Source organism: Ranitomeya variabilis, chromosome 8, assembly GCF_051348905.1.
Source record: "Ranitomeya variabilis isolate aRanVar5 chromosome 8, aRanVar5.hap1, whole genome shotgun sequence".
Classification (NCBI taxonomy): Eukaryota; Metazoa; Chordata; class Amphibia; order Anura; family Dendrobatidae; genus Ranitomeya; species Ranitomeya variabilis.
Genome location: NC_135239.1, coordinates 220,458,827 through 220,478,148, shown reverse-complemented (window position 1 = coordinate 220,478,148; position 19,322 = coordinate 220,458,827). Strand labels below are relative to the sequence as shown.

The 19,322-nt window shown below is 48.9% G+C and overlaps 1 protein-coding gene across 15 annotated transcripts in view; it reads left to right on the top strand.

Annotated features, from left to right (window-relative positions):
• ATP2B2 (ATPase plasma membrane Ca2+ transporting 2) overlaps positions 1–19,322 on the top strand; it is a 513,240-nt gene that overhangs the window by 442,700 nt on the left and 51,218 nt on the right. For all 15 annotated transcript variants that reach the window (XM_077277278.1, XM_077277286.1, XM_077277282.1 and 12 more), the window contains 3 exons: positions 681–894; positions 1,527–1,738; positions 6,038–6,145. In XM_077277278.1, the coding sequence (XP_077133393.1) occupies positions 681–894; positions 1,527–1,738; positions 6,038–6,145 (534 nt within the window). The remainder of the gene's footprint in view (positions 1–680; positions 895–1,526; positions 1,739–6,037; positions 6,146–19,322) is intronic.

The window sequence follows — 19,322 nt, the reverse complement described above, 5'->3', positions numbered from 1 at the left end:
AGGATCAGTAACGATGGAGGGTCAGTATTGGCTGAGGATCAGTAGTGGTGGAGGATCAGTAATGGCGGAGGGTCAGTATTGACAGAGGATCTGTATCGGCTGAGGATCAGTAGCTGCTGAGGATCAGTAGCGGCTGAGGATCATTAATGATGGAGGGTCAGTATCGACTGAGGATTAGTAGCAGCTGAGGATCAGTAATGGTGGAAGGTCAGTATCGACTGAGGATCAGTAACAGCAGAGGATCAGTACCGGCGGAGGATCAGTAGCGGTGGAGGATCAGTAATGGTGGAGGGTCAGTAACGATGGAGGGTCAGTATTAGCTGAGGGTCAGTAGCGTCTGAGGATCTTTAGCGGCTGAGGATCAGTAAAAGTGGAGGGTCAGTATCTGCTGAGGATCAGTAGTAGGGGAGGATCAGTAGCGGTTGAGGATCGGTAACTATGGAGGGTCAGTAGCGGTGGAGGGTAAGTATCGGCTGAGGATCAGTAATGGTGGAGGGTCAGTATTGGCTGATGATCAGTAGAGGCTGAGGATCAGTATGGTGGAGGGTCAATATCGGGTGAGGATCAGTAGCGGCTGAGGATCAGTAGCGGGGCTCGTCCCCTCGGCCTTTGGCTTGGACATGACTTTTTGGGCAGACCTTGGCTGCAGCTCCATCCCATCCTCTTGATTCTTCAACCAGGACTCTCCCTTGAAAGCTGTGCAGATGTTGTGGGTGAATCTCATCATGGACACATTTGCGTCTTTGGCTCTGGCCACTGAGCCTCCTACAGAGTCTCTTCTTCTGCGGAAGCCGTATGGAAGGAACAAGCCCCTGATTTCTCGGACTATGATGAAGAACATCCTGGGTCATGGCGTCTACCAGCTGACTCTCATCTTCACGCTGCTTTTTGTAGGTAAGATTGTCTTTTCCTCGCGGCAATGTCTTAGGCCTCTTTCACACATAAGTTTTTTAGAATCAGTCACAATCCGTCATTTTTAGAAAAAAATGGATCCAGCAAATGTTGCTTCTGGATGTGTTTTTTCCCGTAGACTTGTATTAGCGGCGGATGGCCTTCCGTTTCATCCGTCGTTTGACAGATCCATCATAAAGTCGTTGTCCGTTGGAAGAGACAACGGACATACTAACGTTTTTTTGTGTATGTCGAAAAGTCACACAGCAACGGATCCTGCGCTGCCCGTCGTTGGCTATAATGGAAGCCTATCGGCGCAGGATCCGTCGCTGTCCGTAAGAAGACGGAATCCAGTGACGGATATCGTTTTTTGCAACCGAGCATGCCCGGAACCCATTTTCCTTTCAGGAAAATCTCTCTCTCTGTTCAGAATTCTGTTTCTTTAAATTCCGGCTGCAACTACTTCAACGGATCCGTCAAAAAAACAGATCCAGTGCATCAGTTTTTTACAATCGGCACAGGATCCGTCTTTTCAAGACTTTGACAGATTGTGACTGATTCTAAAAAAACAGATGTATGAAAGAAGCTTTACTGTGAACTGAACCTTTATCTCTGAGAACTGTCTGTGCTTGCAGGAGAGGACATCTTTAATATAGACAGTGGACGCAACGCCCCGCTCCATTCTCCTCCATCGGAGCACTACACCATTATCTTCAACACCTTCGTCTTGATGCAGCTTTTCAATGAGATCAATGCTCGCAAGATCCACGGAGAGCACAATGTGTTTGATGGGATATTTAGGAATCCCATTTTTTGTGCGATTGTACTTGGCACATTTGCAATCCAGGTAATTAAACCTAACAAATATATTACACCACATTGGCGGTAGGGGTAGCAGCTGTCCAAAAGTGTGACCACCAAGAATACCAGTCCACATTCGGCCAATAATGAGCTCTATAGTGTGACCGCTCTTACAGTACAGAGCTCTATAGTGTGACCGCTCTTACAGTACAGAGCTCTATAGTGTGACCGCTCTTACAGTATAGAGCTCTATAGTGTGACCGCTCTTACAGTACAGAGCTCTATAGTGTGACCGCTCTTACAGTATAGAACTCTATAGTGTGACCGCCCTTACAGTACAGAGCTCTATAGTGTGACCGCCCTTACAGTACAGAGCTCTATAGTGTGACCGCTCTTACAGTACACAGCTCTATAGTGTGACCGCTCTTACAGTACAGAGCTCTATAGTGTGACCGCTCTTACAGTACAGAGCTCTATAGTGTGACCGCTCTTACAGTACAGAGCTCTATAGTGTGACCGCTCTTACAGTACAGAGCTCTATAGTGTGACCGCTCTTACAGTACAGAGCTCTATAGTGTGACCGCCCTTACAGTACAGAGCTCTATAGTGTGACCGCCCTTACAGTACAGAGCTCTATAGTGTGACCGCTCTTACAGTACAGAGCTCTATAGTGTGATCTCTCTTACAGTACAGAGCTCTATAGTGTGACCGCTCTTACAGTACAGAGCTCTATAGTGTGACCGCTCTTACAGTACAGAGCTCTATAGTGTGACCGCTCTTACAGTACAGAGCTCTATTGTGTGACCGCCCTTACAGTACAGAGCTCTATAGTGTGACCTCTTACAGTACAGAGCTCTATAGTGTGACCGCTCTTACAGTACAGAGCTCTATAGTGTGACCGCTCTTACAGTACAGAGCTCTATAGTGTGACCGCTCTTACAGTACAGAGCTCTATAGTGTGACCGCTCTTACAGTACAGAGCTCTATAGTGTGCATGCTCTAACAGTACAGAGCTCTATAGTGTGATCGCTCTTACAGTACACAGCTCTATAGTGTGACCGCTCTTACAGTACAGAGCTCTATAGTGTGACCTCTCTTACAGTACAGAGCTCTATAGTGTGACCGCTCTTACAGTACAGAGCTCTATAGTGTGACCGCTCTTACAGTACAGAGCTCTAGTGTGACCGCTCTTACAGTACAGAGCTCTATAGTGTGACCGCTCTTACAGTACAGAGCTCTATAGTGTGACCGCCCTTACAGTACAGAGCTCTATAGTGTGACCGCTCTTACAGTACAGAGCTCTATAGTGTGACCGCCCTTACAGTACAGAGCTCTATAGTGTGACCGCTCTTACAGTACAGAGCTCTATAGTGTGACCGCTCTTACAGTACAGAGCTCTATAGTGTGACCGCCCTTACAGTACAGAGCTCTATAGTGTGACCGCCCTTACAGTACAGAGCTCTATAGTGTGACCGCCCTTACAGTACAGAGCTCTATAGTGTGACCGCTCTTACAGTACAGAGCTCTATAGTGTGACCGCTCTTACAGTACAGAGCTCTATAGTGTGACCGCTCTTACAGTACAGAGCTCTATAGTGTGACCGCTCTTACAGTACAGAGCTCTGTAGTGTGACTGCTCTTACAGTACAGAGCTCTATAGTGTGACTGCTCTTACAGTACACAGCTCTATAGTGTGACCGCTCTTACAGTACAGATCCCACAGTGTGACCGCTCTTACAGTAGAGATTCCCAGTGTGACCGCTCTTACAGTAGAGATCCCCACAGTGTGGCCGCTCTTACAGTAGAGATCTCCACAGTGTGACCGCTCTTACAGTAGAGATCCCCACAGTGTGACCGCTCTTACAGTAGAGAATCCCCAGTGTGACCGCTCTTACAGTAGAGATCCCCACAGTGTGGCCGCTCTTACAGTAGAGATCTCCACAGTGTGACCGCTCTTACAGTAGAGATCTCCACAGTGTGACCGCTCTTACAGTAGAGATCTCCACAGTGTGACCGCTCTTACAGTAGAGATCTCCACAGTGTGACCGCTCTTACAGTAGAGATCCCCACAGTGTGACCGCTCTTACAGTAGAGATCCCCACAGTGTGACCGCTCTTACAGTAGAGATCCCCACAGTGTGGCCGCTCTTACAGTAGAGATCCCCACAGTGTGGCCGCTCTTACAGTACAGAGCTCTATAGTGTGACCGCTCTTACAGTAGAGATCCCCACAGTGTGACCGCTCTTACAGTAGAGATCCCCACAGTGTGACCGCTCTTACAGTAGAGATCTCCACAGTGTGACCGCTCTTACAGTAGAGATCCCCACAGTGTGACCGCTCTTACAGTAGAGATCTCCACAGTGTGACCGCTCTTACAGTAGAGATCCCCACAGTGTGGCCGCTCTTACAGTAGAGATCCCCACAGTGTGGCCGCTCTTACAGTAGAGATCCCCACAGTGTGACCGCTCTTACAGTAGAGATCTCCACAGTGTGACCGCTCTTACAGTAGAGATCCCCACAGTGTGGCCGCTCTTACAGTAGAGATCCCCACAGTGTGACCGCTCTTACAGTAGAGATCCCCACAGTGTGACCGCTCTTACAGTAGAGATCCCCACAGTGTGGCCGCTCTTACAGTAGAGATCCCCACAGTGTGGCCGCTCTTACAGTAGAGATCTCCACAGTGTGACCGCTCTTACAGTAGAGATCCCCACAGTGTGGCCGCTCTTACAGTAGAGATCCCCACAGTGTGACCGCTCTTACAGTAGAGATCCCCACAGTGTGACCGCTCTTACAGTAGAGATCCCCACAGTGTGGCCGCTCTTACAGTAGAGATCTCCACAGTGTGACCGCTCTTACAGTAGAGATCTCCACAGTGTGACCGCTCTTACAGTAGAGATCTCCACAGTGTGACCGCTCTTATAGTAGAGATCTCCACAGTGTGACCGCTCTTACAGTAGAGATCCCCACAGTGTGACCGCTCTTACAGTAGAGATCCCCACAGTGTGACCGCTCTTACAGTAGAGATCCCCACAGTGTGGCCGCTCATACAGTAGAGATCCCCACAGTGTGGCCGCTCTTACAGTACAGAGCTCTATAGTGTGACCGCTCTTACAGTAGAGATCCCCACAGTGTGACCTCTCTTACAGTAGAGATCCCCACAGTGTGACCGCTCTTACAGTAGAGATCTCCACAGTGTGACCGCTCTTACAGTAGAGATCCCCACAGTGTGACCGCTCTTACAGTAGAGATCTCCACAGTGTGACCGCTCTTACAGTAGAGATCCCCACAGTGTGACCGCTCTTACAGTAGAGATCCCCACAGTGTGACCGCTCTTACAGTAGAGATCTCCAGTGTGACCGCTCTTACAGTAGAGATCCCCACAGTGTGGCCGCTCTTACAGTAGAGATCCCCACAGTGTGACCGCTCTTACAGTAGAGATCTCCACAGTGTGACCGCTCTTACAGTAGAGATCCCCACAGTGTGACCGCTCTTACAGTAGAGATCCCCACAGTGTGGCCGCTCTTACAGTAGAGATCCCCACAGTGTGACCGCTCTTACAGTAGAGATCCCCACAGTGTGACCGCTCTTACAGTAGAGATCCCCACAGTGTGACCGCTCTTACAGTAGAGATCCCCACAGTGTGACCGCTCTTACAGTAGAGATCCCCACAGTGTGGCCGCTCTTACAGTAGAGATCCCCACAGTGTGGCCGCTCTTACAGTAGAGATCTCCACAGTGTGACCGCTCTTACAGTAGAGATCCCCACAGTGTGACCGCTCTTACAGTAGAGATCCCCACAGTGTGACCGCTCTTACAGTAGAGATCCCCACAGTGTGGCCGCTCTTACAGTAGAGATCTCCACAGTGTGACCGCTCTTACAGTAGAGATCCCCACAGTGTGGCCGCTCTTACAGTAGAGATCCCCACAGTGTGACCGCTCTTACAGTAGAGATCCCCACAGTGTGACCGCTCTTACAGTAGAGATCCCCACAGTGTGGCCGCTCTTACAGTAGAGATCCCCACAGTGTGACCGCTCTTACAGTAGAGATCTCCACAGTGTGGCCGCTCTTACAGTAGAGATCCCCACAGTGTGGCCGCTCTTACAGTAGAGTGCTCAAAGGACTCTAGGAGACTGAGTCAAGGAGCGTTGATTTATTGTTTACATGGGAGCACCAGATCCCTCATGAATTAGTGCAGGTTTTCCTGCGGATTTCTGTGGCTTTCTGCACTAAATGTGGAATATCTGAGCATAGGGGTTAATATATAGTACAGACCCTCCCAACACCTCATGTCTTGGTGTAAATGCTCAGGAGATATCTCTAAATATTCTGACAGTTGTTTCTTTGCAGATCGTGATCGTGCAGTTCGGGGGGAAGCCGTTCAGTTGTGCTCCGCTGCAGCTGGATCAGTGGATGTGGTGTATATTTCTTGGTTTCGGGGAACTCGTGTGGGGTCAGGTAAGCTTTTCATTTCTCATGTACTTGTTTTCTCTTCCCTGCAGTGCAGCCTCCTTTTTGCTTCTCTTCAGACACCATTTTAATTTTCAGAGACATACTATATATCCCATGATGCATCAGTACAGTATCACATGACCAGCTATAGTCTGTACCATCTGTGCCTGCTGAGCAGACTGTGTTGTTATCCTTCCCTCTATAGTCTCCTCAATAAGCTAATAGAATATTAGTGTGCAGCTAGGTGGCTGAACTGTTATGTCCTCCATTATAGCTGTGACAGGAGCTGTGTAGTCATCCCCAGTAACTGTGACAGGAGCTGTGTATTCATCCCCAGTAACTGTGACTGGAGCTGTGTAGTCATCCTCAGTAGCTGTGACAGGAGCTGTGTAGTCATCCTCAGTAACTGTGACAGGAGCTGTGCAGTCATCCTCAGTAACTGTGAAAGGAGCTGTGTAGTAATTCTCAGTAACTGTGACAGGAGCTGTGTAGTCATCCTCAGTAGCTGTGACAGGAACAGTGTAGTCATCCTCAGTAACTGTGACTGGAGCTGTGTAGTCATCCTCAGTAACTGTGACTGGAGCTGTGTAGTCATCCTCAGTTACTGTGACAGGAGCTGTGTAGTCATCCTCAGTAACTGTGACAGGAGCTGTGTATTCATCCTCAGTAGCTGTGACAGGAGCTGTGCAGTCATCCTCAGTAACTGTGAAAGGAGCTGTGTAGTAATTCTCAGTAACTGTGACAGGAGCTGTGTAGTCATCCTCAGTAACTGTGACAGGAACAGTGTAGTCATCCTCAGTAGCTGTGACAGGAGCAGTGTAGTCATCCTCAGCAACTGTGACAGGAGCAGTGTAGTCATCCTCAGTAACTGTGACAGGAGCTGTGTAGTCATCCTCAGTAACTGTGACAGGAGCAGTGTAGTCATCCTCAGTAACTGTGACAGGAGCTGTGTATTCATCCTCAGTAACTGTGACAGGAGCAGTGTAGTCATCCTCAGTAACTGTGACAGGAGCTGTGTATTCATCCTCAGTAACTGTGACAGGAGCTGTGTAGTCATCCTCAGTAACTGTGACAGGAGCTGTGTAGTCATCCTCAGTAACTGTGACAGGAGCTGTGTAGTCATCCTCAGTAACTGTGACAGGAGCTGTGTATTCATCCTCAGTAACTGTGACAGGAGCAGTGTAGTCATCCTCAGTAACTGTGACAGGAGCGGTGTATTCATCCTCAGTAACTGTGACAGGAGCTGTGTAGTCATCCTCAGTAACTGTGACAGGAGCTGTGTATTCATCCTCAGTATCTGTGACAGGAGCTGTGTAGTCATCCTCAGTAACTGTGACAGGAGCTGTGTATTCATCCTCAGTATCTGTGACAGGAGCTGTGTAGTCATCCTCAATAACTGTGACCGGAGCTGTGCAATTATCCTCAGTTACTGTGACAGGAGCTCTGTGGGCATCCTCAGTAACTGTGACAGGAGCTGTGTAGTCATCCTCGGTATCTGTGACAGGAGCTGTGTAGTCATCCTCAATAACTGTGACCGGAGCTGTGCAATTATCCTCTGTTACTGTGACAGGAGCAGTGTAGTCATCCTCAGTAACTGTGACAGGAGCTGTGTAGTTAAACTCAGTAACTGTGACAGGAGCTGTGTAGTTATACTCAGTAACTGTGACAGGAGCTGTGTAGTCATCCTCAGTAACTGTGACAGGAGCAGTGTAGTCATCCTCAGTAACTGTGACAGGAGCTGTGTATTCATCCTCAGTAACTGTGACAGGAGCAGTGTAGTCATCCTCAGTAACTGTGACAGGAGCTGTGTAGTCATTCTCAGCAACTGTGACAGGAGCTGTGTATTCATCCGCAGCAACTGTGTCAGGAGCTGTGTAGTCATCCTCAATAACTGTGACCTGAGCTGTGCAATTATCCTCAGTTACTGTGACAGGAGCTCTGTGGGCATCCTCAGTAACTGTGACAGGAGCTGTGTAGTCATCCTCGGTATCTGTGACAAGAGCTGTGTAGTCATCCTCAATAACTGTGACCGGAGCTGTGCAATTATCCTCAGTTACTGTGACAGGAGCAGTGTAGTCATCCTCAGTAACTGTGACAGGAGCAGTGTAGTCATCCTCAGTAACTGTGACAGGAGCTGTGTAGTCATCCTCAGTAACTGTGACAGGAGCAGTGTAGTCATCCTCAGTAACTGTGACAGGAGCTGTGTAGTCATCCTCAGTAACTGTGACAAGAGCTGTGTAGTAATTCTCAGTAACTGTGACAGGAGCTGTGTATTCATCCTCAGTATCTGTGACCGGAGCTGTGCAATTATCCTCAGTTACTGTGACAGGAGCAGTGTAGTCATCCTCAGTAACTGTGACAGGAGCAGTGTAGTCATCCTCAGTAACTGTGACAGGAGCTGTGTAGTCATCCTCAATAACTGTGACCGGAGCTGTGCAATTATCCTCAGTTACTGTGACAGGAGCAGTGTAGTCATCCTCAGTAACTGTGACAGGAGCTGTGTAGTCATCCTCAGTATCTGTGACAGGAGCTGTGTAGTCATCCTCAATAACTGTGACCGGAGCTGTGCAATTATCCTCAGTTACTGTGACAGGAGCTCTGTAGACATCCTCCATAACTGTGACAGGACTCAGGAGCTGTGCATTCATCCTCAGTAATAGTGACAGTAGCTCTGCTGCCATCCGCAGTATCTCTGACAGGAGCTGTGTACAAAAATATTAGAATTGAGAGTCCTCAGAGCTTGATATCTTTTAATGGCTAACTGAAAAGATGGTAACAAGCCTACCTCCGAGACTGATAAGGAGAGGGTATTATTATTTATTGATATAGCACCATTAATTCCATGGTGCTGTACATGAGAAAAGGGGTTACGTAAAGGGTTATAGATATCGTTGACAGTAAACAAATTTACTATGACAGACTGGTACAGAGGGAAGAGGACCCTGTCCTTGCGGACTTACATTCTACGGGATAATGGGGAAGAGACAGAAGATCGGGGGTGCGGCAGCTCTGGTGGTGGTGAGGCGGTGTAGGGTTTGTGGGACTCCTAGGGTGAACCCGGTGGACCACGGCAACAAACCTCCTAAAGGTGAGCTGCCTGGTAAACCACCCCCCATACAGGGAGTGTCAGGGGCAGGCCCAAAGGAGACTATTACCACGGACACTGATACCCGGAGACAGGACGTATGAGAACACAAGAGGAAAGTGGGGAAAACAGATAGCGGAGTCAGGAGATACCAGGAGGGATAGAAGTGGCACTGGACGAGGAAGATGGAAGGAGGATATTCAGGAAACACGAAAAATGGAAAACAAACAAGGAGAGGGCACGGATGGACGAAAGGCACAAAGGGGAAACGCAGAGAGGTAACAAAGCAGGAGGAAGCTGGATAGGAAAAGCACAGAATACAGAACAGACTGGCCGAGAACAAGAGGAGCCAGGAAGCGAGGGAGTTGAATCTAGTGCAGAGAACAATAGACAAACAGGCAAAGGACAGAGGGAGAGGCTACCTGATAAAGGAAGCATCAGAAGAACTTCCGGGTCAGGAAACCAGCAGCATCATGGAAAGGAGGAGCGGGACGAACGAAGGTCGGCCAGAGGGAGTGCGTGTGCGCCGCTGGAGCCGGATGGACTGCGCACGCACCACCGCCGGGAACCAGGAGCCAGCGAGGAGACCGGAAGTGGGGAGGCCAGGCGGCGCGTGTACACACCAGGGACGCGCAGAGCCAGACAAGCGCGCCGAGAGCCTGAAGAAGACCCAGCTGGAGCGGTAGCATCGGGAGAAGCAAGTATGCTGCGAACCAGGTGCGGCAGGCGTCACAGGAGGCAGCTCTGGTGGTGTTGAGGCGGCAGTTCTGGTGGTGGTGACACAGCAGCTCTGGCAGGGGTGATGCGGCAGCTCTGGTGGTGGTGACGCGGCAGCTCTGGTGGTGGTGACGCGGCAGCACGGGCGGTGGTGACGCGGCAATTTGGGTGGTTGGTAAGGCGGCAGTTCGGGTGGTTGGTGAGGCAGCATCTCTGGTGGTTTGTGAGGCGACAGCTCGGGTGGTTGGTGAGGCGGCAGAATGGTTATTGCAGGCTGTAGGCTTTCCTGAAGAGATGGGTTTTCAGATTCTGTCTGAAGGATCCGAGGGTGGTGGATAATCGGACGTGTTGAGGCGTGGAATTCCAGAGGATGGGGGATATTCTGGAGAAATCTTGGAGGTGGTTGTGTGAGGAACGAATAAGTGTGGAGGGGAGTAGGAGGTCTTGGGAGGATCGAAGATTATGTGAGGGAAGATTTTGGGAGATTATTTTTGAGATATAGAGAGGGCACAGGTTGTGGATGGCTTTGTAGATCAGTGTTAGTAGTTTGAACTGGATTCATTGGGGAATTGGGAGCCAGTGGAGGGATTTGCAGAGGGGAGAAACAGGGGAGTAGCGAGGAGAGAGGTGGATTAGCCGGGCAGCAGAGATGAGGACAGACTGGAGTGGTGCAAGAGAGTTAGAGGGGAGGCCACAGAGCAGGGTGTTGCAGTAATCGAGGCGGGAGATGATGAGGGCATGCACAAGAGTTTTAGTAGATTGTGGGCTGAGGAAGGGACGGATTCTGGCAATATTTTTGAGTTGGAGGCGACAGGAGGTGGCAAGAGTTTGGACGTGTGGATTGAAGGACAGGGCAGAGTTGAGTTACCCTGAGGCAGTGGATTTCAGGTGCGGGAGAGAGCATGATGCCGTTTTACCATAATAGATCAGGTAGGGGGGATACGCGAGATGGGGGAAAGATGATGAGTTCGGTTTTGTCTACATTGAGTTTTAGGAAGCGAGAGTTAAAGATGGAGGATATGGCTGATAGACACTCCGGGATTCTGGACAGCAGAGAGGTGATATTTGGGCCAGAGAGGTAGATCTGAGTGTCATTTGCATACAGGTGGTACTGGAAGCCATGGGACTTTATGAGTTGTCCTAGGCCAAGGGTATAGATGGAAAAAAGTAGAGGCCCTAGGACAGGCCTTGAGGGACTCCAACAGAGAGAGGGCGGGATAGGGGGTAGTGTGGGAGTGGGAAATGCTAAATGTGCGGTCGGAAAGGTATGAGGCAATCCAGGACAGGGCAAGGCCTTTAATGCCAAGGGAAGAAAGAATCTATAGCAGTAGGCAGTGATTGACTGTGTTGAAAGCAGAGGACAGGTCGAGAAGGAGGAGGATGGAAAACTGTCTGTTAGCTTTGGCTGTGAGTAAGTCATTAGTAATTTTGGTCAGAGCAGTTTCGGTGGAGTGGTGGGGCAGAAGCCAGATTGGAGGTTGTCAAGGAGAGAGTTAGCTGAGAGGTGGGAGGAAAGTTGAGCATGGACATGCTGCTCACGGAGTTTTGAAGCAAACGGGAGCAGTGATATGAGGCGATAGCTGGGCATAGCAGTTGGGTCAAGGTTAGCTTTTTTTGAGGATGGGAGTGATGGTGGCATGTTTGAAGGCAGAGGGGAAGGTACCAGAAGATAGCGATAGGTTGAAGAGATGGGTTAGGGCTGGAATGAGCATGTTAGTGAGGTTGGGGAGCAGGTGGAAAGGGATTGGGTCAAGTGCACAGGTGGTGGGGTGTGATTTGGAAAGAAGGTGAGTAAGTTCTTCTGCAGTGATGTTGGAGAGGGATGTTATTAGGGAAGGGCAGAGGTCTGGTATATGGAGTGGTTGGGGTGGTGGAACAGTAAAGGTTTGCCTTGTTTGGTTGATCTTGTTTTTGAAGTAGGTGGCAAAGTCCTCAGAAGAGATGAGGGGAGTTGGAGGTGGCAGTGGTGGGCGGAGGAGAGCGTTAAATGTGCTGAACAGTTGTTTTGGTTTGTATGATAATTAAGATACAAGGTTAGTGAAATATGTCTGTTTAGCAGAAGTGAGGGCTAGCTTGAAGGCAAGTGTAGCTTGTTTGAAAGCAGTGAAGTCGTCTGGCACACGTGTTTTTTTCCAACGCCGCTCCGCGACCCTGGATGCTTGTCGGAGTTTTTTGGTGAGGTTGTTATGCCAGGGTTGCTTATTGATTTGTCGCACTTAGCCATACATGAGAGGGGCGACTGAGTCTATGGCTGATGTGAGGGTGGAGTTATAGAAAGCTGTGGCGCTGTCTGTGTCGTGGAGTGAAGATATGGAGGACGGGGTAGATGAGAGTCTGAATGTCTAGGTGTGCAAGGTTTCTGCGAGGATGTGGTAGTGGCTGGACATGGGGGGCAGGTGAGGAGGACAAGGATGAGAAGGTGAGTAAATGGTGGTCAGATAGGGGAAGGGAGAGTTTGTGAGATTAGATAAGGAACAGAGGCGGGTGAGGATGAGGTCTAGTGTATGTCCATCTGCGTGGGTGGCTGTGGAGGACAGTGGCGTATCCAGGGGGGCAGCCGGGGCATGTGCCCCGAGCGCAGCCGACAGGGGGATGCCAGCGGGCCGCCTGATGATGCGGTGGTCCAAGGAGGCTCCTCGGCGGCAGCGGCATTGTGCCGCCCCCACACTGAGATACTCAGTATAAGGGGAGGGGGAGCAGGGGCTGTCTAATTATACTTACCTACTCCTGGCGTGGTCCCTGCAGGTCTCTGGTTCCCCGACGCCGCAGCATCCTGTACTGAGCGGTCTGTTGTGAACTGTGTTTCTGGGCTCCCTCTGGTGGTCACTAACGGTATTGTGTTAGGTATGTCTTGTTGCAGGCCTGAGCTCCAGCTGTGTCGTTAAGCAGCGGGTGTTTCCTATTTGAGTCTCCTCTGGACTCAGTCTCTTGCCCGGCATTGTTGTATCCAGACCTATTTGGTCTCCTCCGGATTCCTTTCAGTCTGCCTCATGCAAGAAAAGCTAAGTCTGTTTTGTACAATTTGGATCGTTTGCATTATTCAGTGTTTTTGTCCAGCTTGCTTTACATTTGATTTTTTGACTCGCTGGAAGCTCTAGGGGGCTGATATTCTCCCTCCACACCGTCAGTCGGTGTGGGGGTTCTTGAATGTTCAGCGTGGATGTTTTGTAGGGTTTTCTGCTAACCGCATAGTTCACTATCTATTTTCTGCTATTTAGACTATTGGGCCTCACTTTGCTGAATCTAGTTCATCTCTACGTTTGTGTTTTCCTCTTGCCTCACCGTTATTATTTGTTGGGGGCTTTCTATATCTTTGGGGTTCAATTTCTCTGGAGGCAAGCGAGGTCTTATTTTTTCTCTCTAGGGGTAGTCAGTTCTCCGGCTGGCTCGAGACGTCTAGAACCAACGTAGGCACGTTCACCGGCTACTTTTAGTTGTTTGTGTTAGGATCAGGTATGCGGTTAGCCCAGTTTCCACCTCCCTAGAGCAGTATTTATATTTTTGCTATCTTGCCGGAATATCAGAGATCCTCTGCCATTGGGATCATAACAGAATGCCAGGACCAAAAGAAAATGTTTAATGCATCGCAGAAGCGGGATTAAAAAGAAGTTCTGAGGGTTTTTTTTGTTTTTTTGTTTTGTTTTTTTTTTTGCTGCAGTTTGCCTAGCTTCTTCCATCCCCTTTTTCTCTGAGTGGCTGAAACTCTGCTGCAGATATGAATGTCCAGACTCTGACTTCTAGTGTGGATCAGCTTGCTGCTAGGGTGCAAAGCATTCAGGATTTTGTTATCCATAGCCCTATGTCTGAACCAAAAATACCTATTCCTGAGCCGTTTTTTGGAGATAGATCTAAGTTCCTGAATTTTAGGAATAATTGCAAATTGTTTCTGTCTCTGAAACCTCGTTCCTCTGGTGATTCAGCTCAGCAAGTTAGGATTGTTATTTCCTTTTTGCGCGGCGACCCTCAAGATTGGGCCTTCTCTCTGGCGCCAGGAGATCCTGCATTGGTGAATGTTGATGCGTTTTTTCTGGCACTTGGTTTGCTTTATGAGGAGCCTAATCTTGAAAATCAGGCTGAAAAAATGTTGCTGGTTATCTCTCAGGGTCAGGACGAAGCTGAGGTATATTGCCAAAAAGTTCGGAAATGGTCCGTGCTTACTCAATGGAATGAGTGTGCACTGGCCGCAAATTTCAGAAATGGTCTTTCTGAAGCCATTAAAGATGTGATGGTGGGGTTTCCTATCCCTACAGGTCTAAATGATTCAATGGCTCTAGCCATTCAAATTGATCGACGTTTGCGGGAGCGCAAATCTGATAATCCTTTGGCGGTGCTGTCTGAACGGTCACCTGATTCTATGCAATGTGACAGAATTCTGACCAGAGCCGAGCGACAAAATCATAGACGTCAAAATGGGTTGTGTTTCTACTGTGGTGATTCAACACATGTTATCTCAGCATGCTCTAAACGTTTAAAGAAAAAAGTTAATCCTGTCGCCATTGGTACTTTTCAGCCTAAGTTTATTTTGTCTGTGACTTTAATTTGTTTATTATCTTCTTACTCAGTTATGGCTTTTGTGGATTCTGGTGCTGCTTTAAGTCTGATGGATTTGTCGTTAGCCAAGCGCTGCGGTTTTGTCCTGGAGCCTTTGGAAAATCCTATTCCTCTTAGAGGAATTGATTCTACGCCATTGGCGGAGAATAAACCTCAGTATTGGACGCAGGTGACCATGTGCATGGCTCCTGTACATCAGGAGGTGATTCGTTTTCTGGTACTGCATAAAATGCATGATGTTGTTGTTTTGGGTCTGCCATGGTTACATGCCCATAATCCAGTTTTAGATTGGAAAGCTATGACTGTGTCTAGTTGGGGTTGTCAGGGGATTCATGGCGATTCTCCATTGGTGTCTATTGCTTCTTTTACTCCTTCTGAGATCCCTGAGTTTTTGTCAGACTTTCAGGATGTATTTAATGAGGCCAGGTCCAGTGCCCTTCCTCCTCATAGGGACTGTGATTGTGCTATAGATTTGATTCCTGGTAGTAAGTTTCCTAAGGGACGACTCTTTAATTTATCTGTGCCAGAGCATGCCGCGATGCGGAGTTATATAAAGGAGTCTTTGGAGAAGGGACATATTCGCCCATCCTCGTCCCCTCTTGGTGCAGGATTCTTTTTTGTGGGCAAGAAAGACGGGTCTCTGAGACCTTGTATTGATTATCGTCTTCTGAATAAGATCACTGTTAAATTTCAGTATCCTTTGCCATTGTTGTCTGATTTGTTTGCTCGGATTAAGGGATCCAGTTGGTTCACCAAGATAGATCTTCGTGGTGCGTATAACCTTGTGCGCATAAAGCAGGGAGATGAATGGAAAACGGCATTTAATACGCCTGAGGGTCATTTTGAGTACCTGGTGATGCCTTTCGGATTATCTAATGCTCCTTCTGTGTTTCAGTCCTTCATGCATGACATCTTCCGGAAATATCTGGATAAATTTATGATTATTTATCTGGATGATATTTTGGTTTTTTCTGATGATTGGGAGTCCCATGTGAACCAGGTCAGGATGGTGTTTCAGGTTTTGCGGGAGAATGCTCTATTTGTGAAGGGCTCAAAATGTATCTTTGGGGTACAGAAGGTTTCTTTTTTGGGTTTTGATTTTTCCCCTTCTACTGTGGAGATGGACCCAGTTAAGGTCCGTGCCATTCATGACTGGACTCAGCCCACGTCTGTTAAGAGCCTGCAGAAGTTCTTGGGCTTTGCTAATTTTTACCGTCGTTTTATCGCTAATTTCTCCAGCGTGGTTAAACCTTTGACGGATATGACCAAGAAGGGTTCTGATGTTGCGAATTGGTCTCCTGCGGCCGCGGAGGCCTTTCGGGAGCTGAAGCGTCGGTTTACTTCGGCGCCAGTCTTGTGCCAGCCGGATGTCTCTCTTCCCTTCCAGGTTGAAGTTGATGCTTCTGAGATTGGTGCAGGGGCTGTTTTGTCGCAAAAAAGTTCTGATGGCTCCGTGATGAAGCCATGCGCCTTCTTTTCAAGGAAATTTTCGCCTGCTGAGCGGAACTACGATGTTGGTAATCGGGAGTTGTTGGCCATGAAGTGGGCATTTGAGGAGTGGTGACATTGGCTCGAGGGAGCTAGACATCGTGTGGTGGTCTTGACTGATCATAAAAATCTGATTTACCTCGAGTCTGCCAAGCGCCTGAATCCTAGACAGGCCCGTTGGTCGTTGTTTTTCTCCCGTTTTGACTTTGTGGTCTCGTACCTGCCTGGTTCGAAGAATGTGAAGGCTGATGCACTTTCTAGGAGTTTTGTGCCTGATTCTCCGGGAGTCTCTGAGCCGGCTGGTATTCTCAGAGAGGGAGTAATTTTGTCTGCCATTTCCCCAGATTTGCGACGAGGGCTGCAAAAATTTCAGGCTGATAGGCCTGATCGTTGTCCACCAGAGAGATTGTTTGTCCCTGATGGATGGACCAACAGAGTTATTTCTGAGGTTCATTCGTCGGTGTTGGCGGGACATCCTGGGATTTTCGGTACCAGAGATTTGGTGGCTAGGTCCTTTTGGTGGCCTTCCTTGTCGCGGGATGTGCGTTCTTTTGTGCAGTCCTGTGGGATTTGTGCTCGGGCTAAGCCTTGCTGTTCTCGTGCCAGCGGGTTGCTTTTGCCCTTGCCTATCCCAAAGAGGCCTTGGACGCACATTTCCATGGATTTCATCTCTGATCTTCCGGTGTCTCGGAAGATGTCTGTCATCTGGGTGGTGTGCGATCGTTTTTCTAAAATGGTCCATTTGGTGCCCTTGCCTAAGTTGCCTTCCTCCTCTGATTTGGTTCCTTTGTTCTTTCAGAATGTGGTTCGTTTGCATGGCATCCCTGAGAATATTGTATCTGACAGAGGATCCCAGTTTGTGTCCAGATTCTGGCGATCCTTTTGTGCTAAGATGGGTATTGATTTGCCTTTTTCGTCGGCTTTTCATCCTCAGACTAATGGCCAGACCGAGCGAACTAATCAGACGTTAGAGACTTATTTGAGATGTTTTGTTTCTGCTGATCAGAACGACTGGGTTACCTTTTTGCCACTGGCCGAGTTTGCCCTTAATAATCGGGCTAGTTCTGCCACCTTGGTTTCACCCTTTTTCTGCAACTCTGGTTTTCATCCTCGTTTCTCCTCGGGTCAGGTTGAACCTTCTGACTGTCCTGGGGTTGATTCTGTGGTGGATAGGTTGCAGCGGATTTGGAACCATGTGGTGGACAATTTGAAATTGTCACAAGACAAGGCCCAGCGGTTTGCCAACCGCCGCCGCGGTGTGGGTCCCTGACTTCGTGTTGGGGATTTGGTTTGGTTGTCTTCTCGGCATGTTCCTTTGAAAGTCTCCTCTCCTAAGTTCAAGCCTCGCTTTATCGGTCCTTATAAGATTTTGGAAATCCTTAACCCGGTGTCTTTTCGCTTGGACCTTCCAGCGTCTTTTGCTATTCATAATGTGTTCCATAGGTCCTTGTTGCGGCGGTACGTGGTGCCTATGGTTCCTGCTGTTGAGCCTCCTGCCCCAGTTTTGGTTGAGGGCGAGTTGGAGTACGTGGTGGAGAAGATTCTGGATTCTCGTATCTCTAGACGGAAACTCCAGTATTTAGTTAAGTGGAAAGGCTATGGTCAGGAGGATAATTCCTGGGTTGTCGCCTCTGATGTTCATGCGGCTGATTTGGTTCATGCCTTTCACGCTGCTCATCCTGATCGCCCTGGGGGTCTTGGTGAGGGTTCGGTGACCCCTCCTCAAGGGGGGGTACTGTTGTGAACTGTGTTTCTGGGCTCCCTCTGGTGGTCACTAACGGTATTGTGTTAGGTATGTCTTGTTGCAGGCCTGAGCTCCAGCTGTGTCGTTAAGCAGCGGGTGTTTCCTATTTGAGTCTCCTCTGGACTCAGTCTCTTGCCTGGCATCGTTGTATCCAGACCTATTTGGTCTCCTCCGGATTCCTTTCAGTCTGCCTCATGCAAGAAAAGCTAAGTCTGTTTTGTACAATTTGGATCGTTTGCATTATTCAGTGTTTTTGTCCAGCTTGCTTTACATTTGATTTTTTGACTCGCTGGAAGCTCTAGGGGGCTGATATTCTCCCTCCACACCGTCAGTCGGTGTGGGGGTTCTTGAATGTTCAGCGTGGATGTTTTGTAGGGTTTTCTGCTAACCGCATAGTTCACTATCTATTTTCTGCTATTTAGACTATTGGGCCTCACTTTGCTGAATCTAGTTCATCTCTACGTTTGTGTTTTCCTCTTGCCTCACCGTTATTATTTGTTGGGGGCTTTCTATATCTTTGGGATTCAATTTCTCTGGAGGCAAGCGAGGTCTTATTTTTTTTCTCTAGGGGTAGTCAGTTCTCCGGCTGGCTCGAGACGTCTAGAACCAACGTAGGCACGTTCACCGGCTACTTTTAGTTGTTTGTGTTAGGATCAGGTATGCGGTTAGCCCAGTTTCCACCTCCCTAGAGCAGTATTTATATTTTGCTATCTTGCCGGAATATCAGAGATCCTCTGCCATTGGGATCATAACAGCGGTCACATGGTACCGCTCATTACAGTAATGAATATGCAGATCCACCTCCCATAGGGGTGGAGCCACATATTCATTACTGTAATGAGCGGTAACGGTGACCGCTCAATACAGGAAGAAGCTGCGGCGCCGGGGAAGCAGGGACTGCACCGCGCCAGGAGCAGGTGAGTATAACGGGGAGGGGAGCACTGCGCGATATTCACCTGCTCCTCATTCCGACGCCGCTGCATCTTCAGCGTCTTCTGCAGTGACGAGCAACGCTAGAATCTTTCCAGGCCATGTTTACCAACATGCCTGGAAGGAATGAGATAGCGGTCCACGAAGTGGACACCCGGAATCATGCCCCAATCTGGCGAACATCCTATCGTATCTCGGACGAGGTGCAGCACGTCATGTGATAGGAGATCAATGAGATGCTCCAGTTAGGGGTGATTAAATAGTCTGAGAGTGTGTCGGCCTCACCTGTAGTCCTGGTGCCAAAGAAGGATCAGACCACCCTGTTTTGTGTGGACTACAGGGGGCTCAACGCCATAACAGCCCCTGATACGCACCCAATGCCACGCATCGAGAAGCTACTTGAGCGACTAGCTAGTGCGTGCTATCTATCCATTATGGATCTGAACTGGGGATATTGGCAGATTCCCCTGAGCCTCAAGTCCACCTTTATCACCCCCTTTGGATTATACAAGTCAACGGTCATGCCCTTTGGCATGAAGAATGCCCCTGCCATGTTTCAGAAGATGGTCAACAACCTGCTCCAGGAACTGGAGAGGTGCGCGGTGGCGTACCTGGTTGACATTACCATCTTCCGTCCCACCTGGGAGGATCACCTCTAGCATCTGCAG